The sequence below is a fragment of the Calidris pugnax genome, unplaced genomic scaffold (genome assembly GCF_001431845.1).
Source record: "Calidris pugnax isolate Ruff unplaced genomic scaffold, ASM143184v1 scaffold312, whole genome shotgun sequence".
In the NCBI taxonomy this organism is placed as follows: Eukaryota; Metazoa; Chordata; class Aves; order Charadriiformes; family Scolopacidae; genus Calidris; species Calidris pugnax.
Window position 1 is genome coordinate 13,697 of NW_015091046.1, and position 20,428 is coordinate 34,124.

Here is a 20,428-nt window from a genome sequence, read left to right on the forward strand (position 1 = left end):
GGCTGAGCCAGCGATCCATCACCCCGCTAACGAAGCACCACGCCATGCCAGTGCTGCCTAATTACATTACATGAAAACACAACTTCCTTCAGAGCTGCAATTAGCCGTGGGGATGTGCGCCAGTGCCCGGCAGACCTGGGGGGGGGAGAAGCTGGGGAGCAGCCCCCGCTCCCCACATCCCCCCACCCCGAGCATCCCAGCTCCAGGGACCCAGCCGGCAGCCACCTCGTCCCCCAGGCTGTGGTTTCAGCCCCTCTTCTTCTCCTCTCCACGTCCTGCACAGCCCCTAATTACCAAAATAGCACCGAAGCCCAGGAGAGACACCAAAGGAGCCTCCAACACCTTCCTGAAGCACGGCTTAATAAATCCACCTTCCCCTCAGCCAGTACAATTAATCTGTTAATTCATTACAGAAGAGAGGGGTAATAAGGGACAAGGCACTTCCTGATTACCACCGCCCAGAAACGAACCAGTTTCCCTTCCCTCGGAATCTCAGGACTGTCCCAACATTCAATTTTGACCCAGGGAATGGGATGGTTCCCCCCCAAAACCACCCCACGGGCAGGGCTGGTCCTGGGTTTGCCCAGGTAACACATTTGGGTGCTGGACTCCAACCAAAGCCAACAAAAAACCCAGAAATCAAGCTCTGAAATTGGCCATCAGAGCATTTCTTCATTTATAGTATGTACCTCACCTATAAAGTCTTGACAGGCCTTAAAAAAACCACGTATGAAACATAAACCAACAGCGAGACGCCTTCCCAAGCCTGAAATAGCCCGAATCTCTACGAGGAGACTCATCCAGTCAGTTTTTCACTTTGCATTATCTCTGAAGCCCGTGGCCAACAGATCAGAGTCACATTCCTGCCACCACCTCCTCGATAATTAGAGCCTGATGGGGGGAGGCAGGAAAACCCACCACGAAGGTTTTCACCAACGAGGACACGTCACCCCACGTGCCTGGAGCATCGTGGGGGTGTGAGAGAGGAGACACCCACGGGCTCCAAACAACAGCAGAGGAGCCCAGAAAGGAATAAATGCTGGTTTTTTCACCCCAATTCCACTCTCCAGCAGGTCAGCAGCCTGTCAATAAGGCACGATGTGCCACTGGATTAAGAGCAAATGCCCATTTGACACCACTCACGGGCAGCCACGGCGAGGCAAGACCTACCCTTTGGCCATGGAGGGGACTGTCCTCCCTGGGGGGACACACAACCCCCCGAGAAGCACAAAAATGACTCTTTCCAGCTCGCCTTCAAGGCAGAGAGCGTGTCAAATCAGGCTGGGTGAGTCAGAGTTTACCCTGAGAGCGAGCTGGCACGGTGCAGCATTTCCAGATCTGTGTGTGTATATATATATATATACACATTTTTTTCCCCCCGTGATCTCCGTCACCAATTGCAACCTCACTCGCTGCCACTCTGTCACATTAATGGCAGGTTTCCTTTTCACAGCAGAGGCATTAATTTGGGGTTACGCCACGAGCAAATTCAAAAGGCAGATTTTTAAGATGAAGGAAGAGGCGAGGAAGCCTCCCCGGCGCTCAGCGTGCCCACGGATACACAGGATCCGCTTCGGCTGTTCGGAGTAAGAGCAGGGATGCTGCAGGAGCCAGATTCCCAAATCTTGCCCCCGAGCCCGCCAGGAGGCAGGCAGGGTGCAGAGCATCACCCACCACTTTTTAGAGCCCAGGAGATTTCCACCACCAGAGCCCATGGGATGGTCCAAGCACCCATGTCCCACACCCACTCCCTGCTCTCTCACAGCAGCTTGCTTCCTGCTTATTCCAGGAGGGCAGGATGCAGAGCATCACCCACCAGTTTTTAGAGCCCAGGAGGTTTCCACCACCAGATCCCATGGGATGGTCCAAGCACCCACGTCCCCTCTGGTCCGTGTGGCTGCCAGCAGCACCCACTCCCTGCTCTCCCACAGCAGCTTGCTTCCTGCTTATTCCAGGACTGAAAATTAAGATAAAAATGCTCAAATTCAATCAGAAAAAAAGGTCAGACACTGTCCAGGATCCAGCAGAACCCCCCGATGGTGATGCTTCCCTCCCTCCCCACGGTGCCAGCCACATCCCGGCAGGTCCGGGGCAGAGCTGGTACCCAACAGGCTGCTTCCTTTTGGAAAATTCATTCTCCTGTACAACTCCGAGCCAGGCCCCAAAGAGTAATTGAAATTAAATCAGCAAAGGCTGAAGCACAGAGGAGAAAAGCCCCATGTTACATTACCAGCCTTATCAGTGGGTAATTCCTGCTGGAGGCAGCCAGAGGGGAAAGAGGTGCTTTGTCACGGCCACCGGTACCGGGGAACAAACACGTACCCAGTGCAGGAGCTCACTGAAGGAAGAATTAAACCAGGTTTTTCTCACTCCCTGCTTTTTTACAGAGGGATTTTTTTCCACCTCCTGGCTCCCCGGGCAACCCTGCTGCCAGCCCACAGAGCCACGGTGGCAACCTGCTCTGGGTTCTGGCTGCCATCAGCACGTTAGTGATTGTCCCCATAAACCTTAACGAGGGCAGGAGGGAATCAAACCCTGACTTGTTTTCAAAGCATCCCTGCCCTTTAGTTCGAGTGTTGGGGCTTCAAACAAAATGTGTTTTTTAAATGCTTAATACATAACAAGAGAGAGAATTATAATTAAGAGCAGCTGACAAATTGCACTCTGGAAGTAAATAACCCTTTAACGCCATTAATAAAACAAAATGCTTTTCTAAAAATTAGTCTAATTACAACCTTGTGCTTTTTTTTTTTTTTGGCAAATAATTTCACTCTATCCAGCAACAACTGGATTTCAATTGCTAAAACCACTGCAGATGGGCAGGGAAGGGGTGGGAGGCGGGCAGGTTTTCCAGGTTGTAGGGGAAAACACACCTTAAATAAACCCTTAGGGGTTTTTGGGTGCTGGCCTCGAGAATTGGGACTCTCACAAGAGACTTTCAGAGAATCCCAAGACAGGACATGGGGGGAGCCAGTCCCAGACATCACTCCCACACAGCTCCATCACCTTCCAGAGCTGGCCTCGGGGAAGAGTTGGGTTGGGCTTGTTTGAGAAGTTAATAAAAATCATGCCCAGATACTCATACTTATTTCGAGCTGGAAGGGAAAGGACCTTTCCCAGAAGAAGCCTTTGCTACGTTGCCTGATGAGGCTCCCAAGAAAGCTTTTCCATGTCCTCGGTCATCGCAGCCGGATCCTTCCTCCCTCCCAGAGCCAACGGAAAAGGGCCAGAATGCCACAAAACAAAACAAACAGAAGGGCTGCTATTTATTTTCCCCCAAGCAAAGGACACCAGAGCAGAGCAGGAATGCATGAGTCAAGCTTGCGGCTCACGCGAGCCCATGTCAACCGAGCCCTTAGGTCCATCCTCATCCCCCCCAGAGAGGCAAACGCAGGGCTGTCAGGAGTGCTCAACACAGGCTGCACGTGGAAAAATGAAAAAAAAGGGGTAAAGTCCCTTTGCACACCCCAGACCATCAAAACCACCTCACTGGAACCCCTTTATCTGCTCATTTCCCCAAGATTTTGTGGCCCAAGATGTGCAGCCACCAGGCTGAGCTCGGCAAGATGCCACCCACGCCCCCGTGTCCCTGGGCTGCTCTGGACAGTGTTTCCGTCCCACGCTCAAAAATTTAATAAACTAGAAAATACACATGCCCCACACACAGGCACAGCCTTTGGTTGATGCTCGAATGGAGGGGAAAAGGAAAAAAAAAAGCCTCTACCTACCACGGCAATGAGGATGTGCAGCTAATTAACTTTCTAGGAGTCACAGATGAACAGGAAAAAGCACATTAAGGACGGGAACTTGTGATGGGCACGTCTCAGGAGGAATTGGCAAATTGCATACAAGAAACCTTTATTCCGATTATAAATTAACACCAGCGACAAGACCCGGCACGTTTTCACCGCCGCGTGAAATAATTAACCCGTCAAATCCAGCTCCATGCAAATCAGAAGGGCATTAGAAACTTCCCATCTTTGCTGGGGGGAACCACAGACGCTGCTGGCACCAAACTGGGAAGATCCACATCATCCTCCAACGGCCCCCATGGCACTAATGATGCCTTGGTACCCCCCTACACCAGGTATGTGCTGGGAATCCCCATCTAGTGACACCCCCCACCAAATAAAGAGATTTTCCACCAAATCCAGCTGTGATTTAGCCCTGAGAAATAAACTGGAAATTGAAATAAGGTGCGTTGTGTGAAAGAGCAGGCGCGAGGGTCCCTCCTCCCGCTTCGCCCCCCCCTCACACTTCTCAGTTTTCCCCCAGTACGTGACTGGCCCAGGCTGAGAAAGCAAAATACACAACCCTGGAGGCACATCCCGAAGCCACACCACAGACACCCCCGTCAGCAAACGGGGGAGCATCCCTCGGGGAGCTCTGTTTATCCAGTTCCCAAACCCTTCCCGAGGGGGCTCGCCAAAAATAGCCTCAAATTCACTCTGCGGAATGCCCCCTCCCACAGCAGGTTCCAAAAAAAGCTCACAAGCCAGGGTTTGCCAAAAAATAGCCAAAGGGGGCAGGAGCAGGAGGGGGTGATGGCTGGAGGGTTAATGGGATCCAGCCTCCCCCTATGAACATCCCACACCCATGCAAAGACCCTCACCCTGCTCATGAAAATCAGGATGTAGCTACAAACCACAGCCCAAAATAATTCAAAATTAATATTAAACCCAAGACCCGGAGCCCAGGCAGGGGTCTCGGCCACGGGGGTCCTTCCTGCAGCACGAGGGGCCAGCGCTGGCACCCGCAGAGCACCCACTCCCCCACCCAGGTGAAAGGCTTTTAAAAGGCACTTTGGTTACTATTTGTTTTAAAATCCAAGGAACGATCCACCCCGTCACATGCAGCTTTATTGATTTACTCTGTGCTCTGCAAAAAAAAAAAAAAAAAAAAAAAAAAAAAAAAAAAACAAAAAGCTCTCTCCCCAGGTTATAGATTAACTCCTGGTTCTCCTGAGACATCTGCCCTCCTCTCCCTCCCTCAGAGCCACCCCCAAAGCCCATCAGTTCCTCCAGGGGGGACCCCAGAGCACCCAGATACCGCAGCACCCATGGGGGTCCCGCAGCGAGCTCAGCCCCACACCCGGCTGGGAGAGACAGAGCTGTTTTCAGACAGATGTTGGAGGAAAATGAAGCCTGGAGGTAGAGGAGATGAAGCTGATTAAGCCTCATTATCCTATTAAGCGTGATGATGGCAGAGCCCAAAGGACATCACGCAGGAAAGAACAACGTGGTTAACAGAAGCACGTAGGGAGGTGGGCAGGCAGGTACCACCAGGCTGGTGGGCATCTCCCACTTTGCCACCTTCCCAGTCCCACCAGTATCCCACCTGAGAGCTCCCATTCTCTCGGAGGAGCATTTTGGGGCAGTGATCTAGAAAAAGGCAGGAGTGAGGGAGCTCCTGGAAGCCACAGCGTTAAGTGTGGATGCAGCATCCCACCCAAATCCCACCCATGTGTGGACTCCCCCAGCCTGCAGTACCATCAGGAGAGGCCCTGGGGACCCACCATCTCAAAGACAACACAGAATCACAGAATGATACGGGGTTGGAAGGGACCTCTGGAGATCATCCAGTCCAACCCCCTGCCAGAGCAGGGCCACCCAGAGCAGGTCCCACAGGAACGTGTCCAGGTGGGGTTTGAATGTCTCCAGAGAAGGAGACTCCACCACCTCCCTGGGCAGCCTCTGCCAGGGCTCTGCCACCCTCACAGCAAAGTTCCTCCTTGTGTTTAGGTGGAACTTCTTATATTCAAGTTTGTGCCCATTTCCTCTTGTCCTGTCCCTGGGCACCACTGAAAAAAGACCAGCCCCATCCTCCTGACACCCACCCTTGAAGTATTTCTAGGTGTTGATCAGTTCCCCCCCTCAGCCTCTCCTCATCAGAGAGATGCTCCAGGCCCCTCAGCATCACACACACATGAAGATTCAGGAGCAAAATCAGGCAGAGACTGTCTGAAAACCAGAGCCAGGGCTGGATGCATCCCCTGGACTCCTGTGGGATTCCTCCGGGAAGAGAGAGAGGCCGAAGCAAGAAAACCCATCAGAGAAACCCAATAAAACATCACGCTCTGAACTAAACCCAGCCAAGTTGTATCTAGCTGACAAGAACAAGAAAAAAAAAAAATAAAAAAATTTAAAAATCCAATGGAGACGGTATTTCCAGGCCAGAATTACAGCCCTGGCTCCCCGTCCCCATCCTCTCTTACACCAGAAGTATTGGCAGGCTCCTGTTATAACCCAGTAATGGCCCATCAGCTCTCTCCCCAGGTTATAGATTAACTCCTGGTTCTCCTGAGACATCTGCCCTCCTCTCCCTCCCTCAGAGCCACCCCCAAAGCCCATCAGTTCCTCCAGGGGGGACCCCAGAGCACCCAGATACCGCAGCACCCATGGGGGTCCCGCAGCGAGCTCAGCCCCACACCCGGCTGGGAGAGACAGAGCTGTTTTCAGACAGATGTTGGAGGAAAATGAAGCCTGGAGGTAGAGGAGATGAAGCTGATTAAGCCTCATTATCCTATTAAGCGTGATGATGGCAGAGCCCAAAGGACATCACGCAGGAAAGAACAACGTGGTTAACAGAAGCACGTAGGGAGGTGGGCAGGCAGGTACCACCAGGCTGGTGGGCATCTCCCACTTTGCCACCTTCCCAGTCCCACCAGTATCCCACCTGAGAGCTCCCATTCTCTCGGAGGAGCATTTTGGGGCAGTGATCTAGAAAAAGGCAGGAGTGAGGGAGCTCCTGGAAGCCACAGCGTTAAGTGTGGATGCAGCATCCCACCCAAATCCCACCCATGTGTGGACTCCCCCAGCCTGCAGTACCATCAGGAGAGGCCCTGGGGACCCACCATCTCAAAGACAACACAGAATCACAGAATGATACGGGGTTGGAAGGGACCTCTGGAGATCATCCAGTCCAACCCCCTGCCAGAGCAGGGCCACCCAGAGCAGGTCCCACAGGAACGTGTCCAGGTGGGGTTTGAATGTCTCCAGAGAAGGAGACTCCACCACCTCCCTGGGCAGCCTCTGCCAGGGCTCTGCCACCCTCACAGCAAAGTTCCTCCTTGTGTTTAGGTGGAACTTCTTATATTCAAGTTTGTGCCCATTTCCTCTTGTCCTGTCCCTGGGCACCACTGAAAAAAGACCAGCCCCATCCTCCTGACACCCACCCTTGAAGTATTTCTAGGTGTTGATCAGTTCCCCCCCTCAGCCTCTCCTCATCAGAGAGATGCTCCAGGCCCCTCAGCATCACACACACATGAAGATTCAGGAGCAAAATCAGGCAGAGACTGTCTGAAAACCAGAGCCAGGGCTGGATGCATCCCCTGGACTCCTGTGGGATTCCTCCGGGAAGAGAGAGAGGCCGAAGCAAGAAAACCCATCAGAGAAACCCAATAAAACATCACGCTCTGAACTAAACCCAGCCAAGTCAGCAGAGCTGCAAGACACATTTGAAGGATGAGAATAATAATACTTAATTCCAGCATTCTTACACGTTAACAGTAGACCCAAAAATAGCTGCTCAGTGATCGGGGACCTACTGTGCTGAGCAGTATTTTTGAGTAAACTCTCCCTTAAAGGCTTCAGGTGTTGGCCCTAAATACCCTCAAATTCTTCAGTAAAGGCAACAGCATCTCATACACCCCCATCACCTGCCCCTCTGCACCCAGACACCTCCTCAAATACCAGCTGAAAGCCAAATTCTTATTTAAAAAGTAACCATAAGGTTAAATTAAGAGCGAAGGAAGGAGAGAAATTTGTTTCAGCATCACTGGGGAGGGACAGGACAGACGGGGCTGTTTGTTGGTGGTTTAAGATATTCCAGAAACTACAGAACATCCTGCTGCAGAAACATCTCCGTCACCTCCCCAGGCACCAACCCCAGGTACAGACACACTTTGGCTGAACACGATGTGCGAGGAGACAGCTGCCAAAACAAGGCAGAGACCCTATTTTTTTAAAAATTCTGGAGGTTTCTGCAGTGTTTTCACTCCCCAAATGCTCCCGAATGGTTTGCCATCCTCCACCAGCCGGACCAGCATCCGTCTCCTCCCTGAACTCAGCTCAAGGATGAACAAACACGTTAAAGGCTTCAACACGGGGAAAGAACAGCCAAAGATAAAGATGCAATAGAATAGATGTGTCTTTTGCGAGGAATTTAATGACTACAGCTGCTCGGCATCATTAACTGGTTTGTCTTGGAGGTTTTCACCCTCCCACCCTCGAGCAAACACCGGGGCAGCACCAGAGCCACCCGAGCTCCCTGGGGGGGGCTGTAGCTGGAGCCTCCCCAGGGAGCAGGGGTGATAAGGACTCCTTTAAAAGCTTAAAAGCTTTTACTACCTGTTGCTATCCAGCCAACCCAGCCTGGAGGAGCGCCAGCTCCCTGTGCAAAGAGCAGAGCTAAAAACAGATCCCTGGTCCGGGGACAGCGCGCCCTCGGTCTCACCAGCATCCCTTCCCTGCCTGACTTAAGTGGGTGGCTAAAAAAAAAACCTAAAAAAACCCAGCCCTGAGATTTTTTTTATGGGTTTAGGAAGAAGCAAGACTTTCAGAAGTGAAATGCAATGGTTTTAGCCTTGTCTGAGTGGCGCTGGCTCCTGAGAGAGACGTCTGGGCTCCAAGAAAAAAGGAGATGCATCTTGAGCCAGACTCCGTGGCCAGCACAGCCCGGGGGGGCTCAGCACTCAGCAGGCACTCGCTGATTTTTCATTTCAACGCATTCAGCTTCAACCTCCACCCTTGCTCCTTCCACAGCATCCCTCCTAAGCTCTGCCTGCCCCATCCTCTTCCTAAAGCATCCCAAAAATCCCACTCCCTGCCCGCTGCAGGGTGTGTGACCAGCCCAGGAGCCGTCACCACTGCCTCTGGCAGGGAGCACAGGAGCCCCCCATCCACCATCACCCTCCTGACCCTGCCTGAGCCACCTGGGGAGGGAACAAGGAGCATTTTACACTTGCCCAAGGTGGGTCCTGCCAGTTATCCAGCTGGAAGAGACCCTCCAGCACAAGGACACACACTTTTGTGGGAAATAAAACACACAGCAGCAGCATCCTCAGCCACGGGCTGCAAACCCTCTTCCAGCTCAGCATTAACACACACCCCAGCTACCACGGGTCCCCTGGGACACGAGCGTGGTGACACCGTGCAGAGCCCTGTCGAGACAGGGAAGGTGATGGCTCCTCTCCCCTCAGTACTTGGACTGGATTTAAAGCAAGATATAACGGTGTATTTTTCAAATCACAGAACGCTATGGGGTTGGAAGGGACCTCTGGAGATCATCTCCTCCAACCCCCTGCCAGAGCAGGGCCACCCAGAGCAGGTCCCACAGGAACGTGTCCAGGGGGGTTTGAATGTCTCCAGAGAAGGAGACTCCACCACCTCCCTGGGCAGCCTCTGCCAGGGCTCTGCCACCCTCACAGCAAAGAAGTTTCTCCTCATGTTTAGGTGGAACTTCTTACGTTCACATTTGTGCCCATTTCCTCTTGTCCTGTCCCTGGGCACCACTGAAAAAAGACTGGCCCCATCTTCCTGACACCCACCCTTGAAGTATTTATAGGTGTTGATCAGATCCCCCCTCAGCCTTCTCTTCTCCAGACTAAAAAGCCCCAAGTCCCTCAGCCTTTCCTCATCAGAGAGATGCTCCAGGCCCCTCATCATCTCTGTAGCCTCTGCTGTCCCCTCTCCAGCAGTTCCCTGTCCTTGAACTGGGGAGCCCAGAACTGGACCCAGTGCTCCAGATGGGGCCTCCCCAGGGCAGAGCAGAGGGGGAGGATGACCTCCCTCCACCTGCTGCTCACACTCTTCCTGATAAATATATATATAACAAAAAATAATATATATTAGTCTCGGAAGGAGCAGTGCATCCCCCTCATCACCGTGCCCACTGGCCACCCCTGTCACCCCTCCACCCCGCCCTTTGCAACCCAAGAATTCCCTTTCCCAACCACTCTTCCCTCCCTTGCCCGTGTCAAAAAGCAGTGGAGCCCGACGCCAGCCGTGGGGAAGAAGCAGTTTTCGTGGTGCAACTTGTTTGTTCACCCTGCGGGGAAGCACCAGCCCCGGGCAGCTGATCAAACACAGCCTGCCCCCAGCCCGCACCTTTAACCATCCCTGCCACAGCCAAGAGAAAAAGCAAAAAATAAAAATCAAGGTTTGATGGCAAGCAGCTTCCAAGGGCTCCGGCTGCCCCTGGCCCCCCACAAAGGGTTGGGGAGCCCCGAAAAGAGCCAGGGCAGGAGCAGGGAGAGCACACGGGGTAGGGGGGGTCAGGCTGTCAGCCCTCTGACGCCACTGTCCTTTCATTTATTTGTTCTTTACCCTAATGCATCCACTGGCACTGGAAGCGAATGGATGCATTTACACACCGTAATATCAAGCAATTTTCATCCTAACTGAGGCCGTTCCTGCTACAGGAGGCTCCAAAAGCTCAGCTGATGCTGAGGCCCCCCCCCCCCAGACACCAGAGTTACCGGTTGTGCCGCTCCTCAAATGGAAAACCCCACACTCCCAACCACACGTAATCCCCACTTCCATTAAAGTAACTAAAAAATTTAAGAAGCTCTCTGGAATTGTTTTGAGAATCTCTTTCCTAAGCTATGCTTGTGTTTTCAGCTGTTAAAAAAAAAATATATATCCAACAGCTTCCAATTTATTTATTTTTTTACTAATACTCTTAGATGGTAGGATGGTTCATTCAATTTTGAAATGCTCCGAGGGCTGGCAGCTCCACAAATTAAACCTCTGAGCTGAAACAGAAGGTCACACCTGAACTGCTCGCCAAGTGTTGCCGGCGAAAAGAACAAAAGCAGAAGCACGAAGCAAAAAAGGAAGAAAAAAAACCAGAGTGCAGACAGCCTGAAGCTGCAGACAGCGCTGGCAGAGCCACCCGGGGGCCTGGGGAAAACACCATTTTATTAAATTTGTGATAGGAACAGATTGGTGTCTGGCTTCTGGAGGGGAGAGCAGAAGCCCCCAGCCCAGTGAGACCCAACTTACCAGCGCTGGGAGGAGCAGGTCGGCCAAGTACACGAAAGCTGCTCCCAGGGTGAAGCCCACGGCCACCGGGAAGAAGGCGAAGGCTCCGAAGTCGCCGGATTCCTCGGCCATGTCGATAGCCGGGGCCAGCAGGGACCAGTAGGAAGCAGCCAGCATGACCTGGGAGAGAGAAGGGGAGCGGTGAGCACCACGGAGGCACCCATGCCACGAGGACCAACTACTGGCCACAGCACAGCAGCACTAGCCCACCCTCCGGCCAAGGAAACCCCCGTGCCCCGTCCCACAAGCCGTGTGGCCAGTAAAACCCAGCAGAGCCATGAAAACCAGCTTCCCAACGGAACAAATCACTGAAGGATGGAGAAATGAGGTTTTTTCCCCCTGTTTTCACCAGGAGCCTTTTTCTTGGCTCAAAAGCCTAAAGCAGCAAACAAACCGCACAAGCTCATTAGGGTGATTTTCCGTGGGATTAGCACAGCAGCAGGGTGGGAACAGGAAAAACGCCTTCTCCTCAGGGATTTTGCAGCAACAGGAGCAGGTCCGAGTGCTGCCTGGCCCCTACCCTGCTCCCCTGCATCCCAGCTGACGCCGGGATGAGCCCCATCCATCCCGCACCCAGCTCTGGGCTTCACAGAAGGAAAGAAACACAACCCTCATCAGGCAGGAAAAGAATAAATATTGGATGAGGCCCGGAGGCAAAGAGCCATCTCCAAGCCAGCCGAGGGCACGCCACGGGGCTGCCATGCAGATCCCAGCCCGCTGCGGTTTCGACGCCCAGCTCCCTGCCTCGCTGGCCCACACCACGGCAACCACAGCACCAGGGCTTTGTGACCCCGCTGCCTTCCTCCCACAGGGACCCACATTCAGTGCTCCTGCCCCACAGCCAAGCCAGAGCCCCCAGACTGGGAGGAGAACAAGTTCCCATCCCAAACAGCAACGCGCAAAGACCAGCGCTGCCAAAGTCCTGCCGGGGTGTTCCACCACCACAGTTTGCACCCAGAAAATAAACCTTTCAGGCAACAGTGCTGCTTTTTTTCCCTTGCTTGCTGCTTAGCAAGAAACAACCACCCAAAAGCCCACAGAAAAAACAGAATTTGGGACCTTGGGGGGGTCTGCATCCCAGCTGGGAGCAGGGCAGGCTGCAGAGCTGGTTGCTCAGTGTGTTCCCCCATGTAGGGAACAGAAAGCCAAGAGAGGCACCAGTTTCACAAGCTTATACTAAAGAACATAATATTACCCTGTATTTTATCACCTTATCTCTTCCTCTCCTCTGCTGCACGATGTACTGGGCCGGGTTAATTAAAAAGTCATCAGCCCAGCACAACACCAGCAGCCTTGGCCCTGGCTCCTCTCCCTGCAGCTGGTCAGCTCTGGGAGCTCAGCTGTGACCAGCTCTGGGGACTGGTCCCATCACATCATGCACTGGGAGGAAGAAAGTCAGCCAGATAAGCACAGATGGGCTTAAAAAAGAAATATAAAATCACAGTGGAGATCTGTGTTAGCCTTTGTGAGCCACCCTGTACCAAAGGCACCCACTGCCCTGCCATGGGGTGACAGGGTCCTCACCACCTCAGGATGGACAAGGTGATGCTCCCAGAGAAACACATCAAAGGGGAGCTTCCAATGGAAAAAGGCATCAGGATCCAGCAGGACGGAGCAAAGCAAGCCCGGAGGGACACAGAGAGAAAAAGTGACCCCAACTCTCCCTCCAGCAACTTCCCCGAGCTCCTCGCAAGGTCTCCTCTGCAGGATGCTCAGAAGAGCTGCCGCCCAGCTTGCTCTCACAGCACCAGGGCTCGCCCGCGGCAGAGGGGTGTGTAATGAACTATTAACATTTTAAATCACTTCTAACGAAGGAGCGAGATGCCTATTGCCGTAGACACCAGTCCCGGGGGGATTGTGTAAACCTCAGCTCGCGATGAGTAAGAAGAAAGCAGGCTGTCACGTCAGGCTGCACCACGGCTGTCAAACTTCATATTTCAAATGCCACCTCCTTTAAAAAAAAAAAAACAACCACACACCCCAACATGGAAACACAAGCAACGCGGAGAGGCTTTGCAGAATTATATTGTCATCTCGTGTTAAGATATCATTTCCCCACGGAAAACAGAGGCCTGACACCGCTCAGCCTCCAGATCCCGTTCACCACCGAAGGCAGTGGAGCTCCCACCAGGCTCCGGGGGCAGGAGATGACAGAGCCTTAACCCACCCCAGCCTCCCCAGGAGCAAACTGTGGGGCTGCACCCACCACCTGCACTTGCTCAGGAAGGGAAAGTCATTTATTCCCAAACCCTTTTATGCAGAGAAACCCCTGGACCTCACTTGGTGGAGGAGCTGGATCGCCCTGCAGCAGCCAGCAGAAGTGACAATGTCCCCCCCTGCACTCAGATATGGGGACATGGGCTTTGCCAAGGTCCCACCCAAGGGTGCTACCTCCTGCCCACCAGCTCCTGCCCACTCAGGGCGCTTCCCCGTCTGGTTCAGCAGCATCCCTTATCTGATGATGCTCAAGAACTAACAAAAGGGTGAGGATCTCTGCCAAGGAACTGATTTAAGTAACAAAAAAAAAATTAAAAAAAAATATATATAAAAAAATATCACTCACACACTCAATTACAAATCTTTGTCCTTGTCCAGCCAAGAACAGGAACTCAAACCCCACCGATGTCACTGAGCAAGCTGGCATCAACGGCAGGAATAAAAAGAGAAACAGCCTTGGCTCTCCTCAGATCAATAAAACACGAAGCCACTTCGGCAGAGGGTACAATTTTCTACACAAAGCCTTTTCCTCGCCCCAGCCAGGACGGGGAGAAGGACCCGCAGCGTGCCAGCTCGCTGGCACCGGGACACGCGCCTCCTGCCAAACGGGATTTGGACATTTTCCCCAAAAAGAGAGAGACTCGGTGCTCCAGAGCCAAGATGCATCAACACCGTAAATGCACCAGCTCTTGGGAAAACAAGCTGGGAGTCGATGGGGGAGGAGGAAGCGGGGAGAAGCATTATCTAAAGCATCCCTGGGCTGTGGGGAGCACAAACCCTTCTCTGGGATGGAACTGGAGACGAAACCCAGGCTCAAAACCCAAGTGCCTCGTGCCACGGAACAGGACTGAACCCAGGGCCGTGTCCTCAGGCTGATGGGAACCCCTCAAAACATGCAAGGCAGTGGGATTTATAACCACAGCGTGCCCCAGCACCGCTCCCAGGGCTCAGAGGGTCCCCATCGCTGGCACCAGCACCTCCTGCCAGGCAGGGACCTGGTGAGGTGTCCCCCTCCAAATGCTGGGGGGGCAACATTCGTCCCCATCCGGGCATCACCCCAGCAGGAGATCCCCAGGGCAGGAAAAGCAGAGGTCGAGAGACTGGCAGGACACTTTCCCAGCCAAACTTTTTCGTGTGACTTCATGAAGGCTCCGACAACAAGAACCAGGCTCAGCAGAGCCACGGAAATCACTGACGCCGTTTCAAGCAGCCCTGAAAGGGAATATTTGACACCAAACACGCCTGGTGGGTTTAAAGAGCGCGTCTTGATGATTTTCTGCTTCACCTGGGACAGAAGAATTTTCACTGAATTTCACTGAATTTCACTGAATTTCTAGAGTTGGAAGGGACCATAGAGATCATCTAGTCCAACTCCCCTGCTGAAGCAGGATTGCCCAGAGCTAGAAACTGGTACCCAGTAAGAGGAACAGCTGCAGGGAGGGAGGGCTGGGAGGGCTTCTGGTGTCTGAGAGCACAGCACCTCCGGGATAACACCGAGATAACGGAGAACATCTAAGAAAACTGTCTTATTTAAGAATATCGAGATTTAAGAGAAAAGCCAGAATTCCACATCAGATGCCCAAGCAAGAGGGTCCCCATCGCTGGCACCAGCACCTCCTGCCAGGCAGGGACCTGGTGAGGTGTCCCCCTCCAAATGCTGGGGGGGCAACATTCGTCCCCATCCGGGCATCACCCCAGCAGGAGATCCCCAGGGCAGGAAAAGCAGAGGGTGAGAGACTGGCAGGACACTTTCCCAGCCAAACTTTTTCGTGTGACTTCATGAAGGCTCCGACAACAAGAACCAGGCTCAGCAGAGCCACGGAAATCACTGACGCCGTTTCAAGCAGCCCTGAAAGGGAATATTTGACACCAAACACGCCTGGTGGGTTTAAAGAGCGCGTCTTGATGATTTTCTGCTTCACCTGGGACAGAAGAATTTTCACTGAATTTCACTGAATTTCACTGAATTTCTAGAGTTGGAAGGGACCATAGAGATCATCTAGTCCAACTCCCCTGCTGAAGCAGGATTGCCCAGAGCTAGAAACTGGTACCCAGTAAGAGGAACAGCTGCAGGGAGGGAGGGCTGGGAGCGTTTCTGGTGTCTGAGAGCACAGCACCTCCGGGATAACACCAAGATAACGGAGAACATCTAAGAAAACTGTCTTATTTAAGAATATCGAGATTTAAGAGAAAAGCCAGAATTCCACATCAGATGCCCAAGCAAGTGAAGCCTTGTCTCCATGGAAACACATCACCTCCGAGGCTTCCACACACAAAACCCTTCCATTATCCACGATTTCCAGAAAGGGAACTGAGGCAGAGAGAAGCTCAGACACCTGAGAGGAGGCACCGGGCTGGAAGAAGCTGAGCTCCATCACGCCACAGTGACCAGCCACACGGGTCCCCTCCACCCGAGGTGACACTTGTGCCACCAGATGTGGCAAAAGGGGCTTTCGCTTTGCACCCACAGGTCGCTCCCCCTTTCCCCGTGTGCCCAGGCTCACACCAGTCCCCCCAGATCACCACTTTCTGGACCCCAACCTAACCCTCTGCAGCCCAGACCATCCTCCTCGAGGTCACCTGGACCTCGAGGTCACCATGTCCTCCTCCTGGCTCAGCAGTAGCGGAGAAGTTTTTCGTTAATTCTGATTTTATTCTGTTTTGTGAGCTCCCCGAAGATGAGCAGGCAAGTAATTCCCAAAAAGAGAGAGAACAATCCATTATACCCAGTTTCACCAGGGATCCTGGTCTCGGAGAGCTCCATTTACACTCCCTGGAAGCCAGATGACCACCAGGGATCCTGAGCCAAGCACCAAACCAGTGAGGTTAGAAGCAACACCCGCCTCTGAAAGCGGAGGAACCGGGGCTTTGCTGGCTCTGACGGAGCACGAGAGAAGTTTAATTAAAGCTGACAGCCCAGATTTCAGAGCAGAGATAAAGGGGAAGTGAAGTTCTGCCTCCCCCTGCCCCAGCGCTCGGAGGAGCAGCCGCTTGGATCTGCGAGAGATCGACATCAAAGCCGGGGTGTTTTCAACAGAAACCCCTCAGAGGCAGAGATGCTCATGATGAGAGCAACGGCGCTGTCTGAAGAAACACTTATGGGGAGGAAGAGAGAGAGGGAACAGTACAAATAGGTTTCAAAACCAGCTGCTCCGCCTCCTGCCTCTTCCTCCCTCCCCAAGCAAAGCCAGCCCCGTAAAACCCAGGGAGCCCCAGCTTCCCCCAGCACAAAGGATGAGGCAGGAACGGCCCCTCATCCCAGCCAGGAGGATTTTCCAGCCCATCTGGGTTCTCTCTCCATCACTCCCCCCTTACAGCCCCCTGAGATCCAGCATCCCGTCCCACCTCCAGCATCCCAATCCCACCCACACGCAGGGACCCACAAGTTGGCCACGGTGCCTCCTGCCAAAGGGCCACCTCAGGAGACGGTTTCTCCTCCAGCTTCTCCGTGGACACTTCTCAAAGCCACCAAACACACACATCTCCAGCACTTTCCCTGTCTCCAGCCCTTGTAGGGGGATACACCAGCCCCTTGTGAGACACGAGGCAAAGATCTATGGGCACATCCAGAGCAAAGCAAGAAAAAAGGAAGATGAAAGATGTGACCTCTGGTGCTTTTGCCACCAAAAATCTCTGCCATCAAAGAGGGACCTGCTCCCATATAGCCCAGCAGCTCTTGGTGGCACAATGACCCATGGATCTCTGGCACCTTCCTCCAAAAGAGCTGGTCCTGGCCACGCAGCACCAGGGCAGGGCTGTGGGGACCCTGGGGGACACAAAGAGCTCACCCCAGTCAGCAGCTCCAGAAACACGACCTAGAAACCCTCACAAACTGCAGCTGGTGGGTGGCTTACGTGGCAGCACCTTCTGCCAGCGGGACCGTGGCCTTTCCTCAGTGACATTTCCCTGCAGACACTGCAGCAGCCCCAGAAAAAATTCCCCTTTCCCGCTCCGAGCGCAGGGAACAGAGAGAAGCTGGAAGGAAAAGCAGATGTTTGCAGGACTTCTGCTTCCCCGGCCGAGCCACACCTCGGGGTGACTCAGTGCTGCTGGCAGGGTGACACTGTGGCTACTGCAGGGTGACACAGTGGCCACGGCAGGGTGACACCGTGACGGGCCACCACCCGAGCCAGCAAACAGCCCACCGTGCCCCGGTACCTCCTCAGCTGGTCCTGGGGGCTGCTCCAGGAGACAACGGTGCCACGGGGAGGGGACAGCCAGCCCATGCTGTCCCCACCACCATCTCCCTGACACCACAGAAGTGGCTTTGCACGGATGAGGGGGTGTTTCCAGGAGGAAAACCACCCCAAAAAAATCAAACCACAGAGGAAAGAGCTGAAACGGGCAATTCCTAACGCGAGTGATCCCTTTATAAACAACAGCCCGAGAATCCACCACCCCAGAGGAGCTGGATTATTCCCAGCACCTGCAGGTCCCAGGGAGCGAACCAAGTTCTGTGGCACCTCACATCCCCCACCAGGACACATGACCTGGCAGGGCCCTGCACACCCACCACACACCCCAGGAAGAACCACCTTCCACCCAGAGCACACCCCTGGGGCTCTCGGGCACATCCCAGCACCTGAAGGAACACAAATGTGATTTAACGAGTTTAAATGAGCCTCCACCTGCTCCTCATCACCCCAGCAGCTAGGCAGCAGGAGGAGGTTTACATTCACAAGCCCCAACATGATTTCAAGCCACAGTTTCATGTCTTCCTTCAGGAAGGATGCCCCAAGCCCCACATCAGCGTGCACCCCTGCTGTAGAGCTGCAGTGTCTTCATCCCCCCTTCATTCCCCATTGAGGTTGGACTTGATGATCTCATAGGTCCCTTCCAACCACTGAGATTCTGTGATTCTCCCAAGGGCTTGAAGCACCCAAGGTCTGCAGGAGACCGAGAAGCACAAAGCAAGTGACACAAATTACCCTCCAGGACAGGGGGTCATCATCACACCATGGAAATGAGAACAGTTTAACTCAAGAGCCAAATCCATCACGGGCAGCTCAATGTCCCCATGACCCACCTTGTGCCACCTCCACCCTCACCCAAGAGGCACCAAGAGGTGACAAGAGGCCACCAGCTCCCCCCGAGCTCTTCCCTGCCCCACCTGCCCCCCCCAGGCAATTATCCAAGAGGCACTAATGCAAGTGGGCAACCAAGCGACGCGTGGTGGGGCCTCAGAGGTGTGGGCAGGGCATGGAGAGATGGGGAGGGGGAGGATGCTGTACTTACCCCCGCGGCAAAGCCCAAGCTCCCATCTAGGATCCGCCTCTGGAAAAAAAACAAACACAAAAACAAAACAAAAAAAGAAACAAAACACACCATTTACTCCCAGAAGCAGCGGGGTGAAGCCACACCACAAACCCCACGGAGCAGGGAAAGCAGAAGAAAAGTAACTGTCTCCTCCCCATCTCTGCAACCCAAAGGGATTTCTGTGCTTTGGGGCTCCTCAGACCCACCCTCCTGGGGTGATGGCCCCCTTCACCATCACCACGAGCCCATCCTGGCTCCCTCCACACACCCACACCCTGGATGGGGCTCAGCCAATGTCCCCACCAAACCTCTCCCAGGATGCGGAGAGTAAACCCAAAACCCTCCCCACTGCCCTGCGTTTCCCCCCCCTCCCTGGAAGGTTTTGATTCTTCTACCAACAGGCTGCTATAAACAAAGCCACGACTCTCCCAGAAACCCAGCACCATCCTGCCCACTTCACTCACTCCCAGCCCAGTTTTAGCTCTTCAGCACGTGGCCCTCCCCCAGGAGGAAGGGAACCAACGTTGCTGCTGAGCAGGGAATCTCACTTCGCAACAACAAACTCCTGAATAAATCATCACAAGAGAGAGGCATAAATAATAAATTCATCCGGGCACTTCGGAACGCAACGGCAAAAGGGGATGTCTAATTTTTGGAAGACAGGATGACTTAACCAGCAGTATTTTGCTCGTTCTGAGCTGGGGCTGACCCGATCCCTGCTCCAGAGAGACCGAGGTGACTGAGAGGAACCTGCTGTCCCAAAAGCAGAGCCCTGCCTGCAGCTCTGCCCCGGGATTGTGCTACAGCACATACCACAGCCCAGGCTCAGGAATTTGATTTCCTTCTCCTCTTCTGTGTCCCCACAGGGGGAGAGAAATGAGCTGGATTTATCCTCCTCCTGCCCCGGGACCTCCCGGGGTCAACAGCAAGTCCCTCAGGTGTGGGACCAAGGCCAAACCCACCCCTGAGCAGAGCCCAGCCCTCACCCTGGACCCCCTTTTTGTCCCCTGGGGATGGGGGACGTGATGCCAGCACCCACCTGCCCACTGGAGAACACGAACACCAGCGCCGAGCCCGCCGCCGTCAGCCCCCAGGTGAGGAAGGTCCCCAGCACTGACTGGAGCACCGGCCCGTGCCCCGGGATCATGCTGGCCTAGGAGAGAGGAGCTGCATCAGGAGAAGCCCCCGGTGCTTAAAAACAGAGAATAACCCCCCCAAAATCCCTCATGGCAGGGGGGGACGACACATGACCCTCCTCACCAAAGGGGACTCTGCAGTTTAATCCGAGCTCTGAGGAGGAGAAGGGATGGGGAAGGGATGGGGAAGGGATGGGGAAGGGATGGGGAAGGGATGGGACACACCAAGTCCCACCCAGGGCACGGGTGATTTTGCGCTGATTTTGCAAAGAAACCCAAAGAAACGGTGACTCAAACCCCCACTGAGCAAGAGGCCACCGGGTCCCAGGCAGTTCCCACACACACGCGTCACGTCCCACTTCTCGGTGACACTTATTTTGCCTGAAAACCCCATTTCTCTCGTGTTGAAGGCAAACGCCCCCACAGCACCTGGCTGGGGCCACCCGGGGACCAAGAGAAAAGGTGAAAGAAGCCCAGGAAGAGGCACCAAACCCCGGGTCGGGGCTGTGCCCGGGGGGTGCCCGGGGCAGGGAGAGGGGGGTCCTGGGCAGGGGGTTAGTGGGGGCGGCCCGGGGACCCCCACTACCATGAAAATATGCATGAATAGGCAGATAAACATATTAAAATACAGGTGTATGTACACGTTTACATATCAATATGTAAAAATACATTTTTATTTATACACGTAACCCAAATACACACACATTTACACACAAACACACCAGGAACACACACACCACTGCCCTTCTTCCCCCCCCCAGCCCCTCCCGGGGCCCG

General features: G+C 53.8%; 1 protein-coding gene across 1 annotated transcript in view; it reads right to left on the bottom strand.

Moving 5' to 3' along the window:
- LOC106896506 (zinc transporter ZIP11-like) overlaps positions 1 to 20,045 on the bottom strand; it is a 30,097-nt gene extending 10,052 nt beyond the window's left edge. The window contains 4 exon segments of the mRNA XM_014956577.1: positions 11,004 to 11,162; positions 18,495 to 18,533; positions 19,555 to 19,682; positions 19,997 to 20,045. Of these exon segments, the coding sequence (XP_014812063.1) occupies positions 11,004 to 11,162; positions 18,495 to 18,533; positions 19,555 to 19,682; positions 19,997 to 20,045 (375 nt within the window).
- Between the last annotated feature and the right edge of the window lie 383 nt (positions 20,046 to 20,428).